General features: G+C 45.1%; 1 protein-coding gene across 5 annotated transcripts in view; it reads left to right on the top strand.

Annotated features, from left to right (window-relative positions):
* Window positions 1-24,273, top strand: part of LOC134346159 (CD166 antigen-like) — a 60,111-nt gene that overhangs the window by 13,018 nt on the left and 22,820 nt on the right. For 4 of the 5 annotated variants that reach the window (XM_063047469.1, XM_063047468.1, XM_063047466.1 and 1 more), the window contains exons 4-7: window positions 2,225-2,289; window positions 2,883-2,970; window positions 18,314-18,496; window positions 22,517-22,641. In XM_063047469.1, coding sequence (XP_062903539.1) covers window positions 2,225-2,289; window positions 2,883-2,970; window positions 18,314-18,496; window positions 22,517-22,641 — 461 coding nt within the window. The remainder of the gene's footprint in view (window positions 1-2,224; window positions 2,290-2,882; window positions 2,971-18,313; window positions 18,497-22,516; window positions 22,642-24,273) is intronic. The other variant, XM_063047470.1, reaches the window with a different exon arrangement.

The following is a 24,273-nucleotide window of genomic DNA, read 5'->3' as shown; positions in this document are numbered from 1 at the left end:
ATATATTGGACAAGAGTTTCAAAGAGCTAGGCACCATCTGCAGCTGGATGTACCAGCACACATGCCTAGCTGAATAGGTGAGCAGGCTGTAAGGAACTTACTAACTTCCTCTTCGGGGCTGCTGGAGATAGTTTCTTAATTGGGTAGGAGGTTGGCAGTCATGGGGGAGAAGATGGAAGATTGGGATTGAAAAGACAATCAAACATCATTAACTGGCAGATCAACTCATGGGTTAAATATCCTGGTTCTGCTCCTCTATCGTTTGGTCTTATTGTTATGCTCTGATGCAGCTGTGTATCGGAAGATTCTCTCGTTACAGGCATGACACAGTTGACCGCTTTGAAGCTAGTGCAGCTTGGGAACTCATATCCACCAAAAATAGTTATTGCTATGTCAATTGTTAATTGGCCAAACACTTTAGAATTGTGTAACATCTGCTCTTGGAATGCTCAAGTATACCAGAATAGAGGGGGCTAGAGTCCAACTCTGAGTAGGTGCATCTATATATTTGGGAACTGGAGCCCCTCCAGTCTTTTCCCAGGTCAGACACATGGTCGATGATGTCATTATTCACATAACCTTGTTTTCCTGCCATATCAGCAAAAACTGGCGCAGGAAGCCGCACAACATGGTGGTCATGAAACAGTCCCTTCAGAATGAGGAGTAGATCTTAAGAGTTTGTTACATGTCTGACTCTCCTCTCACCACTTCTCTTTTCCTCTTTGCCTATCACTTCCTTCCTCCTTCCTCTCTCCCACATTCCACTGTCCCCTTCTATCAGATTTCTTTTTCCTTGGCCCTTCACCTTTTCCACCTATCACTTCCCAGCTTCTCACTTTGTCCACCCTTCCCTCATCCACCCCCCTTCCCCCTTCCTGGTGTGTTGTTAAAATTTTCTTAGCCTTTATCTTCAGAGGGAGCAATTGTGAACCTGTACCTAAAATGCTATTGCTTTTTTCATTATTAGGAAACATATTGCTGTGCAGAATGTGGGATGTGACTATTGCTTAACTTTAATTTCACTCACTCCACCACCTCACAACTACACCTCTGTGGAATCATTTGTTGTAAATTATTGACACAAGGAGGGAGAGAGAGAAATAAATAGATACAAAGATAATGAAATGCATTGTTGGAGAAAGGGATAGTGAGCAAGAGACAGATTCAGAACCTGACAGAGAAAGAAGGCTGCATAGGGTTTAAACCCAGCCGTCTCCATCATGGGCACAACCCTTCCCACTACTGAGGACATCTTCAAAAGGCAGAATCCATCACTAAGGACCCTCTTCATAACGGAATGACCTCTTCTCAGTACTACCATCGGGAAGGGTGTACGGGAGCATGAAGATGCACACTCGGCATTTTAGCTGCAGCTTCTGCTCCTCTGCTATCACATTTCTGAATGAACACTGTCTCACTATTCCTCTTTTGCACTATTTACTTATTCTATATTTTATTGTAATATGGTTCTTCGATTTACCTGCACTGTACTGATGCCACAAAAACAACAAATATCATGACATATGTCAGTGATAATAAACCTGATTCTGCCTCTGATTCTGATTCTGATGCTGATTTTGATTCTGACACTAATTTTGAATCTGTTTCTAATTTTGATTCTGATTCTGACTCTGATTTTGATTCTAATTCTGATTCTGAGTTTTTTCTGATACTGATTTTGACTCTGATTTTGATTCTAATTCTGATTATGAGTTTTTCTGATACTGATTCTGACTCTGATTTTGATTCTGATTCTGTTTCTCGTGCTGATTCTGATTCTGATTTTGATTCTGATTTTGTTTCTGATTCTAAATCTGACTCTGATTTTGATTCTGATGCTGATTTTGATTCCGATGCTGATTTTGATTCCGATGCTGATTTTGATTATGATTCTGATTTTGTTCCAGTTCCAATTCTGAATTTGTTTCTGATACTAACTTTGATTTTGATTCTGATGCTGATTCTGATTCTGAAAAGAAGAGTTGTTCAATGGATACAAAAATGTGAAGAGATATGGAGAGTTCAAAAAAAGAGAGCAATAGCTAAGGAGAGAGTGAATGAGAGAGGGTGGGAGAGGTTGATAGATCTTGAATTTGGGAGAGATGAATAAAGAGTGGTTGATAGGATGATCAGTTGTTATGAAATTTTGCACTGTTTCCTCTGCTATTGTAATGTACCGAGGATAACAGATCCCATGTACTAACAGCTCCATCGTCTCCTGCAGAAATTCCCACCAAACCTGTGTTGGATGTGGGCTACCTGACATTCACAGCCGGAGAACTGTCGGAGGTAACTACTTCTGGATGGAGTGGGGATGAAGTCTGAAATGTGATGCCAGACAGGCAAAGTCCTGTTGTGGCTGGAACAAGGTCCCTTACCTGAGAGGGTGGTGGGTGATATCAAATATCATGGCTGGAATTGCGGAAAACATTTTGTACCATGACATGTGATCAATGCAGCAGCCTTTGTTAGAAGCTGTGGTTCACTTTCTCAAACACCAAGGTTGACCTCACCTGCTTTTTGGATCTGAACCAGGCATCAGATGGACAACAGTTTTCCCTCAAGGGCCAGTAGTGTGTTGTGGGCTTAGCCAGCACCTTAACAAATTTCCTACTGACTCTGAATGGTTGGTTGGTCAGTAGACCTACACCGACCCCCATCTACAAGAAGCATGGATGAATTCCAGGTTGCGTGGTGCCCGTGTGTAAGCTGAGTCTCCTTTCCTTTAATATGGTGCTCACCATAGAGTCAATAAGTGAATCAAGGACTCCACAGAAAGAATTGTTTTCGTGTAAATTCAATTGCAAAGCTTACATGAACTTTACATTTTGTGCTGAAAATTCTAAGTCACAAGCATTTAATTTTGCCACTTTCCCTTGCAGATAGGGACATGTATCTCAAGAAATGGCTATCCTGTCAATAACATTACCTGGTACAAGAATGGCAGACAGGTGGTTGCCAATGGAAAGGGTAAGAAACTGGCTGATGATATCTTTAGCTTTACTGAGTACTTGTACCAAGCCTGTCATGACCAAAGACTCTCAGTTTATAGCTTATGGCATGAAGTCATAGTTGTCTTGTAGGAATTGCATCCATTTTGCACATAGTAATTCTCATACACATCCTTGCAACACTAACCAGGAAATCTGCTTTCAGTAAAGCTAGTTAAAGAAGGAACATTTATTAAAATCCAGAGGACGTTAGGGGCTTTCCTGATGGAAGGTTTTCTATGTCCATCTGGTACTACAAGAAAGATACTAGCAGGATCAGAAGATTGGCTGACAGGCATGGGGAAAGAGTGGGAATAAAGGTTTTTTTCTGGTTGGCTGCCAGTGACTAGTGGTACTCCACAGGGTTGAATGTTGGAATTGCTTCTTTTTGTGTTATATGTCAATGATGTGGATGACAGAATTGATGGCTTGGAGGCCACATTTGCAGATGATATGAAGGGGCTCAGGTTGTGCTGAGGAAGCAGAGACTTTGCAGAAGGGAACATAGAACGTAGAACATAGAATAGTACAGCACAGTACAGGCCCTTCAGCCCAAAATGTTGTGCTGACCCTTAAACCCTGCCTCCCATATAACCCCCACCTTAAATTTCTTCATATACCTGTCTAGTAGTCTCTTAAATTTCACTAGTGTATCTGCCTCCACCACTGACTCAGGCAGTGCATCCCAGGCATGAGCCACTCTCTGAGTAAAAAACCTTCCTCTACTATCCCCCTTGAACTTCCCACTCCTTACCTTAAAGCCATGTCCCCTTGTATTGAGCAGTGGTGCCCTGGGGAAGAGGCGCTGGCTATCTACTCTATCTATTCCTCTTATTATCTTGGATACCTCTATCATGTCTCCTCTCATCCTCCTTCTCTCCAAAGAGTAAATCCCTAGCTCCCTTAATCTCTGATCATAATGCATACTCTCTAAACCAGGCAGCAACCTGGTAAAGCTACTCTGTACCCTTTCCAATCCTTCCTACAGTGAGGCAGCCAGAACTGGACACAGTACTCCACGTGTGGCCTAACCAGAATTTTATAGAGCTGCATCATTACCTCGCAACTCTTAAACTCTATTCCTCGACTTATGAAGGCTAACACCCCATAAGCTTTCTTAACTACCCTATCTACCTGTGAGGCAACTTTCAGGGATCTGTGGACATGTACCCCCAGATCCCTCTGCTCCTCCACACTACCATGTATCCTACCATTTACTTTGTACTCTGCCTTGGAGTTTGTCCTTCCAAAGTGTACCACCTCACACTTCTCTGGGTTGAACTCAATCTGCCACTTCTCAGCCCACTTCTGCATCCTATCAATGTCTCTCTGCAATCTTTGACAATCCTCCACACTATCCACAACACCACCAACCTTTGTATCATCTGCATATTTGCCAACCCACCCTTCAACCCCCACATCCAGATCGTTAATAAAAATCACGAAAAGTAGAGGTTCCAGAACTGATCCCTGTGGGACACCACTAGTCACAATCCTCCAATCCAAATGTACTCCCTCCACCACGACCCTTTGCTTTCTGCAGGCAAGCCAATTCTGAATCCACCTGGGCAAACTTCCCTGGATCCCATGCCTTCTGACTTTCTGAATAAGCCTACCGAGTGGAACCTTGTCAAATGCCTTACTAAAATCCATGTAGATCACATCCACTGCACTACCTCCATCTATATGCCTGGTCCTCTCCTCAAAGAACTCTATCAGGCTTGATAGACACGAACTGCCCTTCACAAAGCCATGCTGACTGTCCCTGATCAGACCATGTTTCTCTAAATACCCATAGATCCTCTTTCTAAGAATCTTTTCCAACAGCTTTCCCACCACAGACGTAAGGCTTACTGGTCTATAATTAACCAGACAATCCCTACTACCTTTTTTGAACAAGGGGACAACATTTGCCTCCCTCCAATCCTTCGGTACCATTCCCATGGAAAATGAGGACATAAAGATCCTAGCCAGAGTCTCAGCAATCTCTTCCCTTGTCTCGTGGAGCAGCCTGGGGAATATTCCATCAGGCCCCAGGGACTTATCCATCCTAATGTATTTTAACAACTCCAAAACCTCCTCTCCCTTAATATCAACATGCTCCAGAACATCAACCTCACTCATATTGTCCTCACCATCATCAGGTTCCCTCTCATTGGTGAATATCGAAGAGAAGTATTCATTCAGGGCCTCGCTCACTTCCACAGCCTCCAGGCACATCTTCCCACCTTTATCTCTAATCCGCCCGACCTTCACTCCTGTCATCCTTTTGTTCTTCACATAATTGAAGAATACCTTGGGATTTTCCTTTACTCTACTCGCCAAGGCCTTCTCATGCCCCCTTCTTGCTCTTCTCAGCCACTTCTTAAGCTCCTTTCTTGCTTCCCTATATTCCTCAATAGACCCATCTGATCCTTGCTTCCTAAACCTCACGTATGATGCCTTCTTCCACCTGACTAGATTTTCCACCTCACTTGTCACCCATGGTTCCTTCACCCTACCATTCTTTATCTTCCTCACCAGGACAAATTTATCCCTAACATCCGCAAGAGATCTCTAAACATCGACCACATGTCCATAGTACATTTCCCTGCAAAAACATCATCCCAGTTCACACCCACAAGTTCTAGCCTTATAGCCTCATAATTTGCCCTTCCCCAATTAAAAATTTTCCTGTCCTCTCTGATTCTATCCTTTTCCATGATAATGCTAAAGGCCAGGAAGCGGTGGTCACTGTCCCCCAGATGCTCACCCACTGGGAGATCTGTGACCTGGCCCGGTTTGTTACCTAATACTAGATCTAGTATGGCATTCCCCCTGGTCGGCCTGTCAACATACTGTGACAGAAGTCTGTCCTGGACACACTTAACAAACTCTGCCCCGTCTAAACCATCGGAACTAATCAGGTGCCAATCAATATTAGAGAAGCTATCGTCACCCATGATAACAACCCGGTTATTTTTGCACCTTTCCAAAATCTGCCTCCCAATCTGCTCCTCGGTATCTCTGTTGCTGCCAGGGGGGCCTATAGAATACCCCCAGTAGAGTAACTGCTCCCTTCCTGTTCCTGACTTCCACCCATATTGACTCAAAAGAGGATCCTGCTACATTACCCACCCTTTCTGTAGCTGTAATAGTATCCCTGACCAGTAATGCCACCCCTCCTCCCCTTTTTCCACCCTCTCTATCCCTTTTAAAGCACTGAAATCCAGGAATATTGAGAATCCATTCCTGCCCTGGTGCCAGCCAAGTCTCTGTAATGGCCACTACATCATAATTCCATGTATGTATCCATGGAATCCGAGGACTTAGACAGATTGGGAGAACAGATAAAGATGTGGCAGATGGAATATAGTATAGAGAATTGTATGGTCAGGCACTTCAGTAAAGGAATAAAGACATAGACTATTTTTTAAACGGGGAGAAAATTGAAAACTCTGAGCTGCAAAGTATCTTGGGAGCCCTCGTGCAGCATTCCCTGAAAGTTAACTTGCAGTTTGAGTTGATGGTAAGGAAGGCAAATGCAATGTTAGTATCATTTGGCGAGGACAAAAATATAAAAACGAGGTATGATGATAAGGCCTTATAAGGCATAAATCAGACTGCACTTGGCGAACTGTGAGTTATATTGGGCCCCTTCTCTAAGAAAGGATGTGCTGGTATTGGAGAGACTCCAGGAAAAGTTCATAAGAATTATGAGAATGTATGAGGAGTGTTTGATGTGTCTGGGCCTATACTCACTGGATTTAGAAAATGAGTGGAGATCTCATTGAAACTTATTGAATACTGAATGACCAACCAAGATAGAGTGGACATGGAGAGGATGTTTCCCACAGTGGGGTAGTCTAGGGCCAGAGGGCACAGCCTCAAAATAGAGGGGTCCATTTAAAATAGAAATAAGGAGGAATTTATTTAGCTACAGGGTAGTGAATATGTGGAATTGATTGCCACCTACAGTTGTGGAGGACGTATGACTGGGTATATTTAAAGTGGAGACTGATAGGTTCTTGATTATTCAGGGTGTCAAAGGTTAGGGGAAAGGAAGGAGAATGTGTTTGAGAGGGATAACAAAGCAGCCCTGATAGAATACTGGAGCAGCCTCAAATGGCTGAACGGCCTAATTTTGTTCCTATGTCTAATGGTCTTATTACATTGTGGTGACAATGATGGTGTGCAGAACAGCATCTCTGAATGCACAACACATCAAGCCTTGAAGTGGGTGGGCTACAGCAGCAAAGAGCTCCCTGGTTTTCACTCCTGTACCTAACAAAGTGGCCGCAGACTGTATTTTCAAAACTCAATCCCCCTGCTGCAATGCTGAGATTCAAGTTTGTTATTTCTTGTGCCATAATCACTACACGATGTCAATTCTGTTCCTGCACTTCATTAGAAAGGGAAGTTTTCACAAGGTTGACTGGGGAGGTGCTAAGAGGCATTTCGTTTTCAACAGAACGACAGTTCCGTTAAGAAAATGATCCCAGTGTCTGATCCAGTGCCTCGTGACTATTGCACCATTTAGTAAAATTAAGGCTGTTCTCTTAACTCAGGACCTTCAAAGTTCAAAGGAAATTTATTATTTAAGTACATATATGTCACCATAAACAACCTTGTGGTTTGTTTTCTTGCGAGCATATTCAGTAAATCCAAGAAATCTAATCTCCTGGTTTTACATATATGGTGATATCTACCCGTACTTTAATAGTAAATTTACTTTGAACTTTGAAGGTCCTGAGGTAAAAGGTTGCCTTTTCACTGCATCAACCCATATCCCTCACTCGTCGTGCAAATTCGTTCAAACTCTGCTTTGGTGGTTTTGAAGTGTTTTAATGTAGGAAATGTAGCAGCCAAGATCCGTCTAACAAGCTACCACAAACAATGGGAATCTAAGCCAGGTCAGACCACCACAGTAAATGGTAGGGCCCAGGGGAGTGTTGTACATCAACGAAACCTCGGGGTTCTGCTTCATAGTTCCGTGAAGCTGTGGTGAAGAAACTATTTGGCACTCATGCCTTCATCAGCCAGAAAAAAAGTTTCACTGGTGTAAATGGACAGGAAAGGTGTTTTGCATATAGAAAGGAGGTGCTGAGACTGTCTGATAGGTTGTGGTTGCTGCACCAATCACTCGAGATCAAAAAGCCAAAAGGAATGATAATTGACTTCAGGAAGGCAAGAGATCCTGAGCAAGACCCACTCTTCATAAATGAAGGAGTGGAAAGGGTTACCAGTTTCAAGTTTCTGTGGATGAACATCACTGAGGAGCTCTCCTGCTCCGTCAACATGACCCCAATAGTAGAGGAGGCACAACAGCGACTATACTGTCTGACGTGCTTAAGGAGAGCTAATCTGCCTCAAAAATTGCTGGCTAACTTTTATCATTGTGTGATGGAGAGCGCAATGGCAAACGGAATGAGGGTGTGGTACTCTAGCTGTAGCAAGACAGAACAGAAAACACTCCAACGGATGCTTGGGTAGGCTCAGCATATCGTTGGGACTCAACTACCAGACCTGGAGGCAATCTACAACTATCAATGACGATGGTGTGCTAGTAATATCATCGAAGCCCGTCCCATCCCGGACGCTCTCTGTTCCATCTCCTGCCATCCGGTGGGAAATACAGAAACATCCCAGCCAATTCATTCAGACTGAACTGAAAAACAGGTTCTCCTCGAGGAACACACATCAAAGTTGCTGGTGAACGCAGCGGGCCAGGCAGCATCTATAGGAAGAAGCGCAGTCGACGTTTCAGGCCGAGACCCTTCGTCAGGACTAACTGAAGGAAGAGTGAGTAAGGGATTTGAAAGCTGGAGGGGGAGGGGGAGATGCAAAATGATAGGAGAAGACAGGAGGGGGAGGGATGGAGCCGAGAGCTGGACAGGTGATAGGCAGAAGGGGATACGAGAGGATCATGGGACAGGAGGTCCGGGAAGAAAGACGGGGGGGGGTGACCCAGAGAATGGGCAAGAGGTATATTCAGAGGGGCAGAGGGAGAAAAAGGAGAGTGAGAGAAAGAATGTGTGCATAAAAATGAGTAACAGATGGGGTACGAGGGGGAGGTGGGGCCTAGCGGAAGTTAGAGAAGTCAATGTTCATGCCATCAGGTTGGAGGCTACCCATACGGAATATAAGGTGTTGTTCCTCCAACCTGAGTGTGGCTTCATCTTTACAGTAGAGGAGGCCGTGGATAGACATGTCAGAATGGGAATGGGATGTGGAATTAAAATGTGTGGCCACTGGGAGATCCTGCTTTCTCTGGCGGACAGAGCGTAGATGTTCAGCAAAGCGGTCTCCCAGTCTGCGTCGGGTCTCACCAATATATAAAAGGCCACATCGGGAGCACCGGACGCAGTATATCACCCCAGTCGACTCACAGGTGAAGTGATGCCTCACCTGGAAGGACTGTTTGGGGCCCTGAATGGTGGTAAGGGAGGAAGTGTAAGGGCATGTGTAGCACTTGTTCCGCTTACACGGATAAGTGCCAGGAGGGAGATCAGTGGGGAGGGATGGGGGGGACGAATGGACAAGGGAGTTGTGTAGGGAGCGATCCCTGCAGAATGCAGAGAGGGGGGGGAGGGAAAGATATGCTTAGTGGTGGGATCCCGTTGGAGGTGGCTGCTTTACAGCTGAATAATGCTACACCCAGTTTACTAATGGCCTTTGAGTGTTACTTGTTACATGTAACTATGGAATTTTTAATGAAGCCATACCACATGCATCGTAATTATCTGCTTTGCACAGATTGGAGTAGCACTGCATTCTCATTATCTTGAGCAATGACAATAAAGTTCTACTCTATTCCATGCTACTATATTCTATTGGGTCTCCCTTTTCAAATGCTTCCACACACCCCCCCCCCCCACCTCCCAGACAGGTGTTCATTGCAAAATGTTGCCATTATTTTGTCTTCATCTGCCTCAGATCAAGATTTTTGTTCCTCTTTAACTCCCAACTTTGATTTGTACCCACATGTTTTGACGAACATAACTGGATGAAAGCAGTTACTCTGTATCAGTGCCTTGATTGTTTAAACAGTTACCTTCTTCCTGTGCCACGTTAAACATTTCATGGTATACAGTGCATGGCTGAACGCATTCCTCAGTGCAAAGTCACTATCCATTCCCACATCTCGTTGCCTCGCTTGGAACCACATCTGTGCAATATGTCACACCTGTCCTCGGTAAAGTTATACTGTATCTTTGGTTCTTTGTTAACCTTCAAAGGAAGACAAGAACAGACAGATATTCTCCCACATAGCTTTCATGTTGATGTGGTTTCTTAAAGAGACACCACCACCTGTTAACAAACACTTAGTAGATCTCTACCTCCAGCCTCCTACCTCCTACCTCTACCCCTACCCCTCTTCTCTCTCTCTTTCTCCCTCTCTCTCAGCATTAATTAATTTCCTTCCAATACAGACATAATTAACAGCAACAATCTTGCCGCAAACACCCACTAACACACACATATACATACTCTCTCTCCCTCTTCCTCACTTCCTCTCTCCCTTTACCTCTCTTTCTACCTCCCTGTATAACCCAAAAGTTTGCTAAAACTTTCAAACTTACAGAGCATCCATAACTGCAGGTTTTTAAACCAGTTCAGAAACAAAACATGACTCAGTCTCAAATGTTAAACAGACTCAGCAGCTTAAAGCTCAGTTGCCCAATTCAAGGAGACTTTCAATTCTGGGATGAGGGTCTTTTGTTCCATGTCACACTCTCATTTATTCTAACTTCTGTTGTGATCCTTCTATCTCCTTACACACCTTCCTTTCCTGTACACTGATCCGTTTCATTCCCATCTCTCTACAAACTTCAGTTCTACTTTCTCTCATGCCGCTATTTCACCAGCTTATATAATATGCAATTTATTTGTCAGCGTGCACGGCACTTTCTCTGTAACAAATTCAATTTCAAGTTCAAGTTGAGGACGCTATAGAGAGAGTGCAGAAGGGATTTACAAGGATGTTGCCTGGATTGGAGGACATGCCTTATGAGAATAGATTGAGTGTACTTGGCTTTTTCTCTTTGGAGTGCTGGAGGATAAGAGGTGACCTGATAGAGGTGTATAAGATGATGAGAGGCATTGGTCATGTGGATAGTCAGAGGCTTTTTCCCAGGGCTGAAATGGCTAACACAAGGGGGCATAGTTTTAAGGTGCTTGGAAATAGGTACCAAGGAGATGTTGGGGTAAGTTTTTCACACAGAGTGGTGGGTGCCTGGAATGCACTGCCAGTGGCAGTGCTGGAAGCAGATAAAATAGGGTTTTGTAGGAGCCTCTTAGACAGGTAGAAACATAGAAACATAGAAAACCTTCAGCACAATACAGGCCCTTCGGCCCACAGTGCTGTGCCGAACATGTACTTACTTTAGAAATTACCTGGGGTTACCTATAGCCCTCTATTTTTCTAAGCTCTATATACCTATCCAGGAGCATCTTAAAAGAACCTATTATATCCGCCTCCACCACCATTGCTGGCAACCCTTTCCACGCACTCACCACTCTCTACGTAAAAATCTTACCCCGGACATCTCCTCTGTACCTACTTCCAAGCACCTTAAAATTATGCCCTCTTGTGTTAGCCATTTCAGCCCTGGAAAGAAGCCTCTGACTATCCACACTATCAATGCCTCTCATCATCTTATACACCTCTATCAGGTCACCTCTCATCCTCTGTCACTCCAAGAAGAAAAGGCCAAGTTCACTCAACCTATTCTCATAAGGCATGCTCCCCAATCCAGGCAACATCCTTGTTAATCTCCTCTGCACCCTTTCAATAGATTCCACATCCTTCCTGTAGTGAGGTTACCAGAAATGAGCACAGTACTCCAAGTGGGGTCTGACCAGGGTCCTATATAGCTGCAACATTACCTCTCAGCTCTTGAACTCAACCCCACGAAGGCCAATACACCATATGCCTTCTTAACCACACATTCAAGTTACGCAGCAGCTTTGAGTGTCCTGTGGACTTGGACCTCAAGATCCCTCCAATCCTCCACACTGCCAAGAGTCTTACCATTAATGCTATATTCTGCCATCATATTTGACCTACCAAAATGAACCACCTCACACTTATCTGGGTTGAAATCCATCTGCCACTTCTCAGCCCAGTTTTGCATCCTATCAATGTCCCGATGTAACCTGACAGCCCTCCACACTATCCACAACACCTCTAATCTTTGTGTCATCAGCAAACCCATCCCTCCACTTCCTCATCCAGGTCATTTATAAAAACCACAAAGAGAAGGGGTCCCAGAACAGATCCCTGAGGCTCACCACTGGTCACCGACCTCCATGCAGAATATGAGCCGTCTACAACCACTCTTTGCCTTCGGTGTGCCGGCCAGTTCTGGATCCACAAAGCAATGTCTCCTTGGATCCCATGGCTCCTTACTTTCTCAATAAGCAGTGCATGGGGTAGCTTATCATTGCTGAAATCCATATACATTACATCTACTGCTCTACCTTCTTTAATCTGTTTAGTCACATCCTCAAAAAATTCAATTAGGTTCATAAAGCAAACCCGCCTTTGACAAAACAATGCAAACTATTCCTAATCATATTATGCCTCTCCAAATGTTCATAAATCCTGCCTATCAGGATCTTCTCCATCAACTTACCAACCACTGAAGTAAGACTCACTGGTCTATAATTTCCTGGGCTATCTCTACGCCCTTTCTTGAATAAAGGAAGAACATCCGCAACCCTCCAATCCTCCAGAACCTCTCCCATCCCCATTGATAATTCAAAGATCATCGCCAGAGGCTCAGCAATCTCCTCCCTTGCCTCCCACAGTAGCCTGGGGAATATCTCCTGGTGACTTATCCAACTTGATGCCTTCCAAAAGCTCCAGCACGTCCTCTTTCTTAATATCTATATGCTCAAGCTTTTCAGTCCGCTGTAAGTCAACCCTACAATCGTCAAGGTCCTTCTGCGTCGTGAATACTGAAGCAAAGTATTCATTAAGTATCCACGCTACCTCCTCTGGTTCCATACACACTTTTCCACTATCATACTTAATTGGTCCTCTTCTCTCATGTCTTATCCTCTTGCTCTTCACATACTTGTAGAATGCCTTGGGGTTTTCCTTAATGTTGCTCACCAAGGGCTTCTCATGACCCCTTCTGGCTCTCCTAATTTCATTCTTAAGCTCCTTCCTGCCAGCCTTATAATTTTCTAGATCTCATTCATTACCTAGTTTTTAGAACCTTTTGTAAACTTTTCTTCTTGACTAGATTTTCAACTGCCTTTGTACACCCTAGTTCCTGTATCCTACCATGTTTTCCCTGTCTTATTGGAATGCACCTGTGCAGAACGCCACGCAAATATCCCCTGAACATTTGCTACATTTCATCTGTTCCCAATTTACGCTTCCAAGTTCCTGCCTGATACCTTCATATTTCCCCTTACTCCAATTAAATGCTTTCCTAACTTGTCTGTTCCTATCCCTCTCCAATGTTATTGTAAAGGAGATAGAATTATGATCACAATCTCCAAAATGCTCTCCCAGTGAGAGACCTGACACCTGACCAGGTTCATTTCCCAATACCAGGTCAAGTACAGCCTCTCCTCTTGTAGGCTTATCTACATACTGTGTCAGGAAATCTTCCTGAACACACCTAACAAACTCCACCCTATCTAAACCCCTCGGTCTGAGGAGATGCCAATCAATGTTGGGGAAATTAAAATCCCCCATCACGACAACCCTGGTAGTACTGCACTGTTCCAGAATCTGTCTCCCTGTGTGCTCCTCGATGTCCCTATTACTATTGAGTGGTCTATAAAAAACAACCAGTCAGGTTTTTGACCCTTTCCTGTTTCTAATTTCCATCCACAGGGACTCAGCAGAGAATCCCTCCATGATTTCCTCCTTTTCTTCAGCTGTGACACTATCTCTGATCAACAGTGCCACGCCCCCACCTCTTTTGCCTCCCTCCCTGTCCTTTCTGAAACATCTAATGCCTGGCACTCTAAGTAACCATTCCTGCCCCTGAGCCATCGAAGTCTCTGTAATGGCCACAACATCATAGCTCCAAGTACTGATCCACGCTCTAAGCTCATCCGCTTTGTTCATGATGCTTCTTGTATTAAAATAGACACATCTCAAACCTTTGGTCTGAGCGCGTCCCTTCTCTATCACCTGCCTATCTTCCCTCTCACATTGCCTACAAGCTTTCTCTATTTGTGAGCTAACTGCCCCATCATCCATCTCTGGAGGTACATGGAGCTTAGAAAAATAGAGGGCTATGCACTCGGAAATGCTAGGCAGTTTCTAGAGTAGGTTACTTGCTCGGCACAACATAGTGGGCCGAAGGACCTGTAATGTGCTGCAGATATCTATGTTCAAGTTTAATTGCCATTCAACCATAGCCATCAATACAGTCAAACAAACAGCATTCTTCCAAGGTTAAGGTACAAAGTGCAGTGCCAACAGTCACAGACTCACAAGTCACATATACCACAGGTAATTACAATACCAGAAAAGAACTCTCACAAAATAATGTAGCCCAAACCCTGGGTGTCATTGCCTGTTGATTGATGGTGCATGAAATGTTGTCCTGGAGCCACCTTTCTGCTAGAACAAGCACGCTGCAGTTCCTCATTGCATGCTAGTGCAGCCGCAGATGAATGCATCCAGCTTGTCTTCCACTGGGTGAGCACGACACAGCAGCACTGACAGAAGCAACACACATCAAAGTTGCTGGTGAACGCAGCAGGCCAAGCAGCATCTCTAGGAAGAGGTACAGTCGACATTTCGGGCTGAGACCCTTCGTCAGGACTAACTGAAAGAAGAGCTAGCAAGAGATTTGAAAGTGGGGGGGGGAGGGGGAGATCCAAAATGATAGGAGAAGACAGGAGGGGGAGGGGTGCAGACAAGAGCTGGACAGTAGATTGGCAAAAGGGATATGAGAGGATCATGGGACAGGAGGCCTAAGGAGAAAGAAGGGGGGAGGGGGAAGCCCAGAGGATGAGCAAGGGGTATAATGAGAGGGACAGAGGGAGAAAAAGGAGAGATAGAAAAAGAATGTGTGTATATATATATATATATAAAATGGATGGGGTATGAGGGGGAAGTGGGACATTAGGGGAAGTTTGAGAAGTTAATTTACGAGGGGGAGGTGGGTCACGGCCCATTGACTGTGCCTCTTCCTAGAGATGCTGCCTGGTCTGCTGCGTTCATCAGCAACTTTTATGTGCGTTGCTTGAAATTCCAGCATCTGCAGATTTCCTTGTGTTTAGGGACAGAAGTGGCCAGCTTGCCTTCCACTGAGTGAACACTAGAGGGCAGCACTGATAGAAGTAGCCAGCTTGTCTTCCACTGAGTGAACACTAAGGGCAGCGCTGATAGAAGTAGCCAGCTTGTCTTCCACTGAGTGAACACTAGAGGGCAGCACTGATAGAAGTAGCCACCTTGTCTTCCACTGAGTGAACACCAGAGGGCAGCACTGAGAAAAATGGCCAGCTTGTCTTCCACTGAGTGAACACTAGATGGCAGCACTGACAGAAGTGGCCAGCTTGTCTTCCACTGAGTGAACACTAGAGGGCAGCACTGACAGAAGTGTCCAGCTTGTCTTCCACTGAGTGAACACTAGAGGGCAGCACCGAGAAAAGTGGCCAGCTTGTCTTCCACTGAGTGAACACTAGAGGGCAGCACTGATAGAAGTAGCCACCTTGTCTTCCACTGAGTGAACACTAGAGGGCAGCACCGAGAAAAGTGGCCAGCTTGTCTTCCACTGAGTGAACACTAGAGGGCAGCACTGATAGAAGTAGCCACCTTGTCTTCCACTGAGTGAACACTAGAGGGCAGCACCGAGAAAAGTGGCCAGCTTGTCTTCCACTGAGTGAACACTAGAGGGCAGCACTGATAGAAGTAGCCACCTTGTCTTCCACTGAGTGAACACTAGAGGGCAGCATCGAGGTAAGTGGCCAGCTTGTCTTCCACTGAGTGAACTAGAGAGCAGTACCAACTGAATTGGCCAGTCCCCAACCCAGCTAGGATTCTTGCATGCCGACTCTCTACCTGCTCCCACACCAGTTCTGGCATCTCCTCCCCTGGGAGGCTGCAAAAAGGTGACTCCACAGCATGAGGGCCTGGTTCACACAACAACCAAAGCCACACAGCTCCCCCGCCATCGGTTTCACCGATGACCTTGTGAAACGGACTTACATTACCCGTAACTGGAACACCACAGTCCGCATAAACACAACAGATTCTGCAGATGCTGGAAAATCTGTGCAACACACACAAAATGAACTGGAGGAACTCAGCATGTCAGGCAGCATCTATGGAGGAGAGTAAAGAGTCCAACGTTTCAGGCTGACACCCTGCGTCAGGCCTAATGAAGGGTTTCAGACTGAAACAGCAGGTGGTTCCTCCCTTCCACAGAGGATGCCTGACTTGTTCAGGTCCTCAAGCATCTTCTGCATGTCATCAATTCTGTCTTCCTTTTCGTACTACTTCAATACTTAACAATGAAGTGATTCTCTTGGATCGTACACATTTCAGTATCTCAGTACATGTGACAACAATGAACCAACTATTGATTATCTTTATTTAGCTTTTTGCTTACTTGACGCACTGACCTCCTTGCTGACAATCAACACTGGCACACCTCAGGTGTGCGTGCTTAACTCTCTGCTCTACTCTCTCGACACCCAAGTCTGTGTGGCTGGGCACAGCTCAAATGCCATCTATAAATTTGCCAAGAACACATCTGTTGGTGGCAGAATTTCAGATGGAGATGAGGAGGCGTACAGAAACGAGTCTGATCAGCTGGTTGAGTGGCGTCACAGCAACAATCTTGCACTCAGTGTCAGTAAAACCAAGGAATTGATTATGGACTTCAGGAAGAGCAGGTCGAGAGAACACACACCAGTCCTCATTGGAGGATCAGAAGTGGAGAGGGTGAGCAGTTTCAAATTCCTGGGTGTCAACAGTTCTCAGGATCTATCTTGGACCCAGATATTGATGCAATTACAAAGAAGGCATGACAGTGGCTATATTTCATTAGGAGCTTGAGGAGAGTTAGTATGTCACCAACGACACTCAGAAATTTCTACAGATGTATTCTAACTGGTTGCATCACCATCTGCTGTAGAGGACCCTCTGCACGGGATAGGAAAAAGCTGCAGAAAGTTGTAAGCTCACCCAGCTCCGTCTCAAGCATTCGCCTCTCCAGGACACCTTCAAAAGGCAATGCATCAAAAAGACAGCATCTGTCATTAAGGACCCCCATTAACCAGGACTTGTCCTTTTCTCATTGCTACCATCAAGGACGTTCTCAACATTTTAGGATCAGCTGCTTCCCCTCTGCCATCAGATTTCTCTCAGTATTTTTCCCTTCTTTTAGCACTACTTACTTAATTTATTTTTGATACATGCTTCTCATTGTAAATTATAGTTTTTATTACTATGTATTGCAATGTATTGCTGCCACAAAACAACAAATTTCGCGACATGCGATGGTATTAAACTCGATTGTGATTCTAATTCCGATTTACTCCCCTTGTCCTTCTCTGACTCTGTCTCCATCTCCTTTCTTGCCCACCTTTTTAGTCCGATCCTCTGTTGGGAAGTATCGTCAGGTGAGTAACACTCACCAGGATGTCATTCCACCATCAGGAAAATCCTCCTGATTGCCCCAATCCAGTCCCTCACTGCAGCTACCAGTTGGAACTCAAGTCCCTTTGCCCACCAGCCTATTTGACCTCTATAGTGTGCAGGGTGGCGGGGTGGAGATTCATCTCTACCAAAGGAGGTGTAAAGCACTCCTTCCCTCTGCTAGCCCGCAGGCCTGCAACTTGAGTAAGACGTGGCACTTCCCTAGCACCCGCTCAGGGTCATGTGAGGCCAGGGAGCAGGAGGTAGATGGTTGTCTGAGCAGCTGGGGCCAGGCCCACTATTTGTACTGGCTGGGATCACCTGTCTTGTATCGACACTGCCCGGAAGAAGTCAAAGGCAAACCACTTCTGTAGAAACATTTGCCGAGAACAATCAAGGATTGCCCACGTCTTACAACACAGCACATAATAACGACAATGAGTGTGCGTCCACAGGGCTCTTGCACACAACGTATCCAGCCACAGTATCTAGGGGATTCAAAGCTTTCTCAGATTTGGAAAATGGATCTCAGAGACATTGTTGCAGTATATGAAACAAATCCAGACAATTCCAAACAAGCATGAGCAGCCCCTTCAATGAGTTGTGCAATCAGAATTGAATAATGTTGCTTAAGAACTTTTTTATGATGCAGAGAGTGTTTTCTGTGGTTTCGCCAGAGCTTCCAAATTTTCCTTTGTTTTTTTTTTGCTTCTTATTATTTCAGAAGTACGGATCGAACTTCATAATATAAGGAACCAGAACACCAAGCTTTACACAACCAAGTCAACGCTCTATTATGTCCTGAGCAAGAGGGACATAAACGCTGAGTTCTTTTGTGGTGTGTCTTATCCTTCAGAAGGAAGCTTTAAGATGCTGAGCTCCAAGCACATTCAAGTTGATGTACACTGTAAGTACCAACTCTGTGTATCGACCTCAGGACTGCTGCTGCATCTGGCAGGCTATTGCTCTCACACTGTTAGTGCAGAAGAAACTTATTCTATGCTTTATTATTTAGAATATAAAGTCTTTAATTTCTTAATACTGACTGACGAATCAACAGCAGTCACAGCAATGGGGAAACCACCCCATCCCCCCTCCGCCTTTCCTTTCACATAATGCCATGGGATCTTTAATGTCTGCCTGTAGGTGCAACAGGGGTCGGGGTTTAATGTTGTGGCTGGAGATTAAACCGCTGGTAGTGCAGCAATCCCTCAGCCTAACATTAGGTGCTTGTCTGCAGATTTGGACTTGAACTCATAATCTCCTGACCTAATGCAGGGGAGTCCAAAAACAGAGGGTCTTGATGAGTGTACCAGCCCAAAACATCAACTCTTTAATAACAATAATCAATACTTTATTGATCCTGCATGGGAAATCCTTTCATTACAGCAGCAACATTTAAAAACACACTTATCAGTGTGCGGACTGAACTAACAATGAAGTACAAATCTATATTACCAATGTACCAATGTACAATAACTTGCAATAAAGTGTAATAATAATTTACAAAATAATAAAACAGAGACTATTGCACTATGATATGTGTTCTCCCGTGGCTCAGAGATGAACTGTTGTATTTGGTAGGAAAGATTTTCTGTAACGATCCTTGTGACAGCAGAGCTGAATGAGTCTATTTGAAAGGGTGCTCCTCCGCTTACTCAGTAGGTCATGGAGAGGATGTGCCTGATTGTCCATAATGGATAGCAGCTTGTTTAGTGACCTCCTCTCCACCACTAACTCAAAAGAGTTCCTTTCCATAGATGCTGTCTGACCTGCTGAGTTCCTCCAGCATTTTGTGCATATTGCTCTGGATTTCCAGGATGTGCAGAATCTCTTGGGTTTGAAATGAGAGGGTGTGAGTTTAAGCTGAGAGGGCAAAGACTTTAAAAGGACCTGATGCACAAATTTCTCAGACAGAGGGCGAGGGTGGAAAGTAACTGGAACGAACTGCCAAGGGAAGTGGTCGAGCCAGGTAGAATTACAACATTTAAAAGATACTTGGATAGACACATGGAGGGATGTAGGTCAAACGCAGGCAAATGGGTGATCAACTTGGACAGCATGGATGAGATGGGCTGAAGGGCCTGTTCCCAGAAGATGCTGTATAGCTCAATGACTCCACCCAGCCTATAAACCACAGCTTTCACAGCACCCAGCTCTTCCTGCAAGCACTGACTGACTCCTGCCTCAAATCCAGCCTCCACGTACGTATGATACTCCCTCCTATAATATTTCACCCCGGAGTGAACACAAAATACTCTGCAGATGCTGGGGTCAAAGCAACACTCACAACACACTGGAGGAACTCAGCAGGTCGGGCACCATCCGTGGAAAAGATCGGTCGATGTTTCGGGCCGGAACCCTTCGTCAGGACCCCGGAGTGAACTACATTCAAAATAGATTTTAGTTTGAGAGGGCAGAGACTGTGGTCCCTGCCAAAGCTGTATCTATTTATGGACTGTACAGAGTTTAAGAATTGTGTGTGTGTGTGTGTGTGTGTGTGTGTCTGTCTGTCTGTCTGTCTGTCTGTCTGTAGTAATATGCCCACACAGATGTGCACGTACATGAGTGTGGAGATGTGCATATGTGTGCTCATATGTTTGATTCTGTGGATGCACGCGTGTGTAAGCATGATGTATGTGTTTCTAAGTGTGCGTGTACATAACGTGTTAAAGTGGATCGCCTGTCGTTACCTTCCATGCCGTACTCCAGTGTAACCACGAGATGGCGGTGTCGTACCGGGTTTTTCAAACGTCATGGTTCTGCAGCGTGACCTCTGCTGTGCGCTGGGAACAGCAGGAGTTTAAAAATAGATTAATACGCCCTGAAAATATGGCCGGGGAAAATTGTTTCGGGACTGAGTCTAAGATCCAGTAAAGGAACAGTGCCCTGGACTAGAGGCTACATTATTCCAAGCTATCTAGCGTTAGCTGTCGGCCCAGTGAATAAGTTTATAATCTGGTCATGGTAATTAATGAATGAAATATCTTTACTGTCATTGCATAGTACAATTTCCCAGGCACCAATACAGCGAAAATGAGTTTGCGACTCTCGTACTCAGCTCTCGTACTGCAACTTCCTGAGAAGTGGTGGGGCGGGTTTTGTTCTCCGTTGAATGTACAGTGCAGAAAAATGGAAGCATATTTAGCTCTCTAAAGGAAAGAATGCAAGCATATATTGATGGGAAGATACTATGGGGTGGGAGGAGGTCAAATGGGCAATCATTCCACTGGAAGCAGGGAACATAACGCACGGTACAGGCCTTTACAAGCTAAATCCATCTGCCTGCACCTGATCCGGCGACCCCTACATTTCCTGTCCGTTAATCTCTCTGTCTCAATGCTTCTTAAATGTCCCAGTTTTATCTGATCCGCTACTTCCCCAGGAATTGTGTTCCAGGCTGCTACCATGCCTCGAGAAAAGAAAAAAATCCCTTGCCTTGTATATCTCGGTGAAGTGCTCTCCTCTCACCTTACCCCTATCTCCTCTTTCCTGTTTATTCCCAACTGCTCTGGCATGGCCAGAACACTTTGACGTTTATGGTGGATGTTGGCAGCCCAAGCCATGCAGTGAGTGCCATCCCTGGCGTAGGACAGTGTGCCAAGGCCCGGCCTGCTGGCTGGTGAACTGGAAGCTCCTGGGTTTGCCCAGTGGTTCTGTGCACTGTGCACTGGCAATGTCAGAACCCCAGTGCGGAGGAAAGACAGACTCCGATGTCGAGTCGACAGCCGTAGACCCCTGCTTCTGTTGCTCTTGTGCTCAGCACCCGGTCTTGTGCAGCCATGAGCAGTGCCTCCATGCTGTCCCTCAGCCCAGCCATTTCCAGCCACTGGTATGACTTCCTTATGTCAGCCACCTGATATCCGATGGTACATCCTCTGCAGTGGCTCTTCCTGCCATGGCCTCTGGTCCTCTGGCTCTGCCTCACCCACCTCCATTCATATAGATACAGATAGACAGGGGGGTGTGTGTGTGTCTGTGTGTGTGTGTCTGTCTGTCTCTGTGTGTTTGTGTGTGTGTGTGTCTGTATATTGTATTTGGAATAAGATTTAGTTGTGCAACAAAGAAAACTCCAGCTGGTAGCCAGCACTGACTTTCACCCAACACACATCAAAGTTGCTGGTGAACGCAGCAGGCCAGGCAGCATCTCTAGGAAGAGGTACAGTCGATGTTTCAGGCCGAGATGCTTCATCAGGACTAACTGAAAGCAGAGTTAGTAAGAGATATGAAAGTGGGAGGGGGAGGGATGGAGCCAAGAGCTGGATAGGTGATTAGCAAAAGGGATACAAGGCTGGAGGAGGGAGAGGGTCATGGGACAGGAGGCCTAGGGAGAAAGAAAAAGGGAGGGGAGCATCAGAGGGAGAAGAAAGAGAGAGAAAGAAGGGAAAAAAAATAAAAAATAAATAAATTAATAAATTAATAAATAAATAACAGATGGGGTACGAGGGGGAGGTGGGGCATTAGCGGAAGTTAGAGAAGTCGATGTTCATGCCATCAGGTTGGAGGCTACCCAGATGGAATATAAGGTGTTGTTCCTCCAACCTGAGTGTGGCTTCATCTTTTCAGTAGAGGAGGCCATGGATAGACATGTCAGAATGGGAATGGGACGTGGAATTAAAATGTGTGGCCACTGGGAGATCCTGCTTTCTCTGGTGGACAGAGCGTAGGTGTTCATCATGGGGATGCCAAGCTCCTGACCGTTCCTCTAGTGGGCATCAAGGAGTCGGTACCTATTTGTTTCAAAGAGTAAGAGTAACCTGACCAACCTTTATGCCACAATTAGCACCAGTTAAAAGGCAGATTGCTTTGTCATTTATTACTCTATGAGAGTTTGTATCGTAACACCAACTACGCTGGTGGCCATAAAACCATGGGGAATGCACAGAACATCTGCTATTTTGTTTTCCTCTCTTTGTTTTCCCCGCAGATGCAATTGAGAAGGTTGTGATAGAGGTGGAGCCCTCCACCCACATCAACGAGGGTGAGAGTGTTCGCCTGAAGTGCATAGCCGACGCCAACCCTTTACCAGAGGAATACACCTGGCATAAGGATGTGAGTGGTAAAGGGCGTGTGTGGAAACCACCCAATGACTGGCGGTCAGTACTGAACAACGCTGACTATGCCCCTTTGTCCGTGACGCTTCCGTGCGGCGGATGGCCAAGCTATCTGCTCGTTGGCGATCTGACTTCTGGATCACATGACCCACAGTAGATCATTGGTCTAAACCAACCCTGTGAAAACCATGACGACAGTGTACAGGCACAAACTAGGAGACGGAGGCTGCGGATAACCAGGCCGAAAGGAAATGCAGCTGGTCTGACTCCAAACTCCCATTCAGATCACACGCTCGTTTTACACACCAGTCCAATTTCACTCATCACCCTCATTCTGTACCCCGTTAAGTGCAGCTCACCAAACAGACTTTGCCTACGAGTCTAAAAGTTCAAAGTTATATGTCAATTTAATATCAACATATATGTCACCATACACTACCCTGAGATACAATTCCATGCGGTCATTCACAGTAAGTACAAAGATACACAATCAGATCAATTCAAAACTTCACTCGGACAAAGACCAACAGATAAACATTGTGCAAAAGACAACAAGTTATGCAAATACAAACAGGAGAAAATAAATACTAAATATTGAGAATATCAGCTGTAGAGTCCAACTCTTCTGTATCAATTGCATTTGTAAAATAACTCAAAGATTCACTGCGTAGTTTCAAGCACAACCTAATGATTCTTTAGTTTCATGAATCTTTCAGATACACAGCTGTGGAGTTTACTTTCAAACTTCGAAACCCCGGAAACGATGCTAAGGTCATACCCAGTTGACAAACCTGCCTGAGTTTTGAACTTGGCAAGCTCTTCTCCTGGATCCCTAATTTAGGAATTGCACCTTCAGAAGCTGGTTTCCGGGGTTGCTTCTGACGAGGCAGTTTTTCTATACATTTCTACACACACCTTCCAAACATTGCAGAGTTCCTTGTTGCCGTTCACACAGATATTATTCTGTTCCTTGTCTGTACAAGTATACATCAAAGTTGCTGGTGAACGCAGCAGGCCAAGCAGCATCTATAGGAAGAGGCGCAGTCGACTGCGCCTCTTCCTATAGATGCTGCTTGGCCTGCTGCGTTCACCAGCAACTTTGATGTATGTTGCTTGAATTTCCAGCATCTGCAGAATTCCTGTTGTTTACTGTACAAGTATATGTTTCTTTATCTTGAAATTCATGTTGGTGTGATACAATTAGTTTGAGCATTTGGTTCGTTAATTATCAGAATGTTTGTGACTTTTTGTAATGTAACTTATCACCATTTTCCACAATTTCAACCGTTTTTGTGTTCCATCATCCCTGTAGCTCGCAGTGATATGTTTACATGGGACAGATCACTCGGCTGCAAAACTCTCTCACCTACACTGGCCAAGTGTTCATTACCTGACCTCCCTGCCCTGAGGTTTTTCACTCCATGGCCCCCAATATAAGGGTAGAATAGAGTCTGTTCACTATTCAATCATGGCAGTGTAACCCTTGGGTTTGGCCAGCTCGTGTTTGTCGAGGGGAAGACAGCCTCTGGCCCAGCCGAACTGAGAAATCTCATTTGTGTGGCTGCTGTGTGATGTGTTGTCCGGTTACAAATCCGAACCGCAAAATATCAGACAGTAGACCCCAGGCAAT

This window comes from Mobula hypostoma, chromosome 5, assembly GCF_963921235.1.
Source record: "Mobula hypostoma chromosome 5, sMobHyp1.1, whole genome shotgun sequence".
NCBI lineage: Eukaryota > Metazoa > Chordata > Chondrichthyes > Myliobatiformes > Myliobatidae > Mobula > Mobula hypostoma.
Note: the sequence above shows the minus strand (reverse complement) of the source record. Positions and strands in the feature narration are given on the sequence as shown.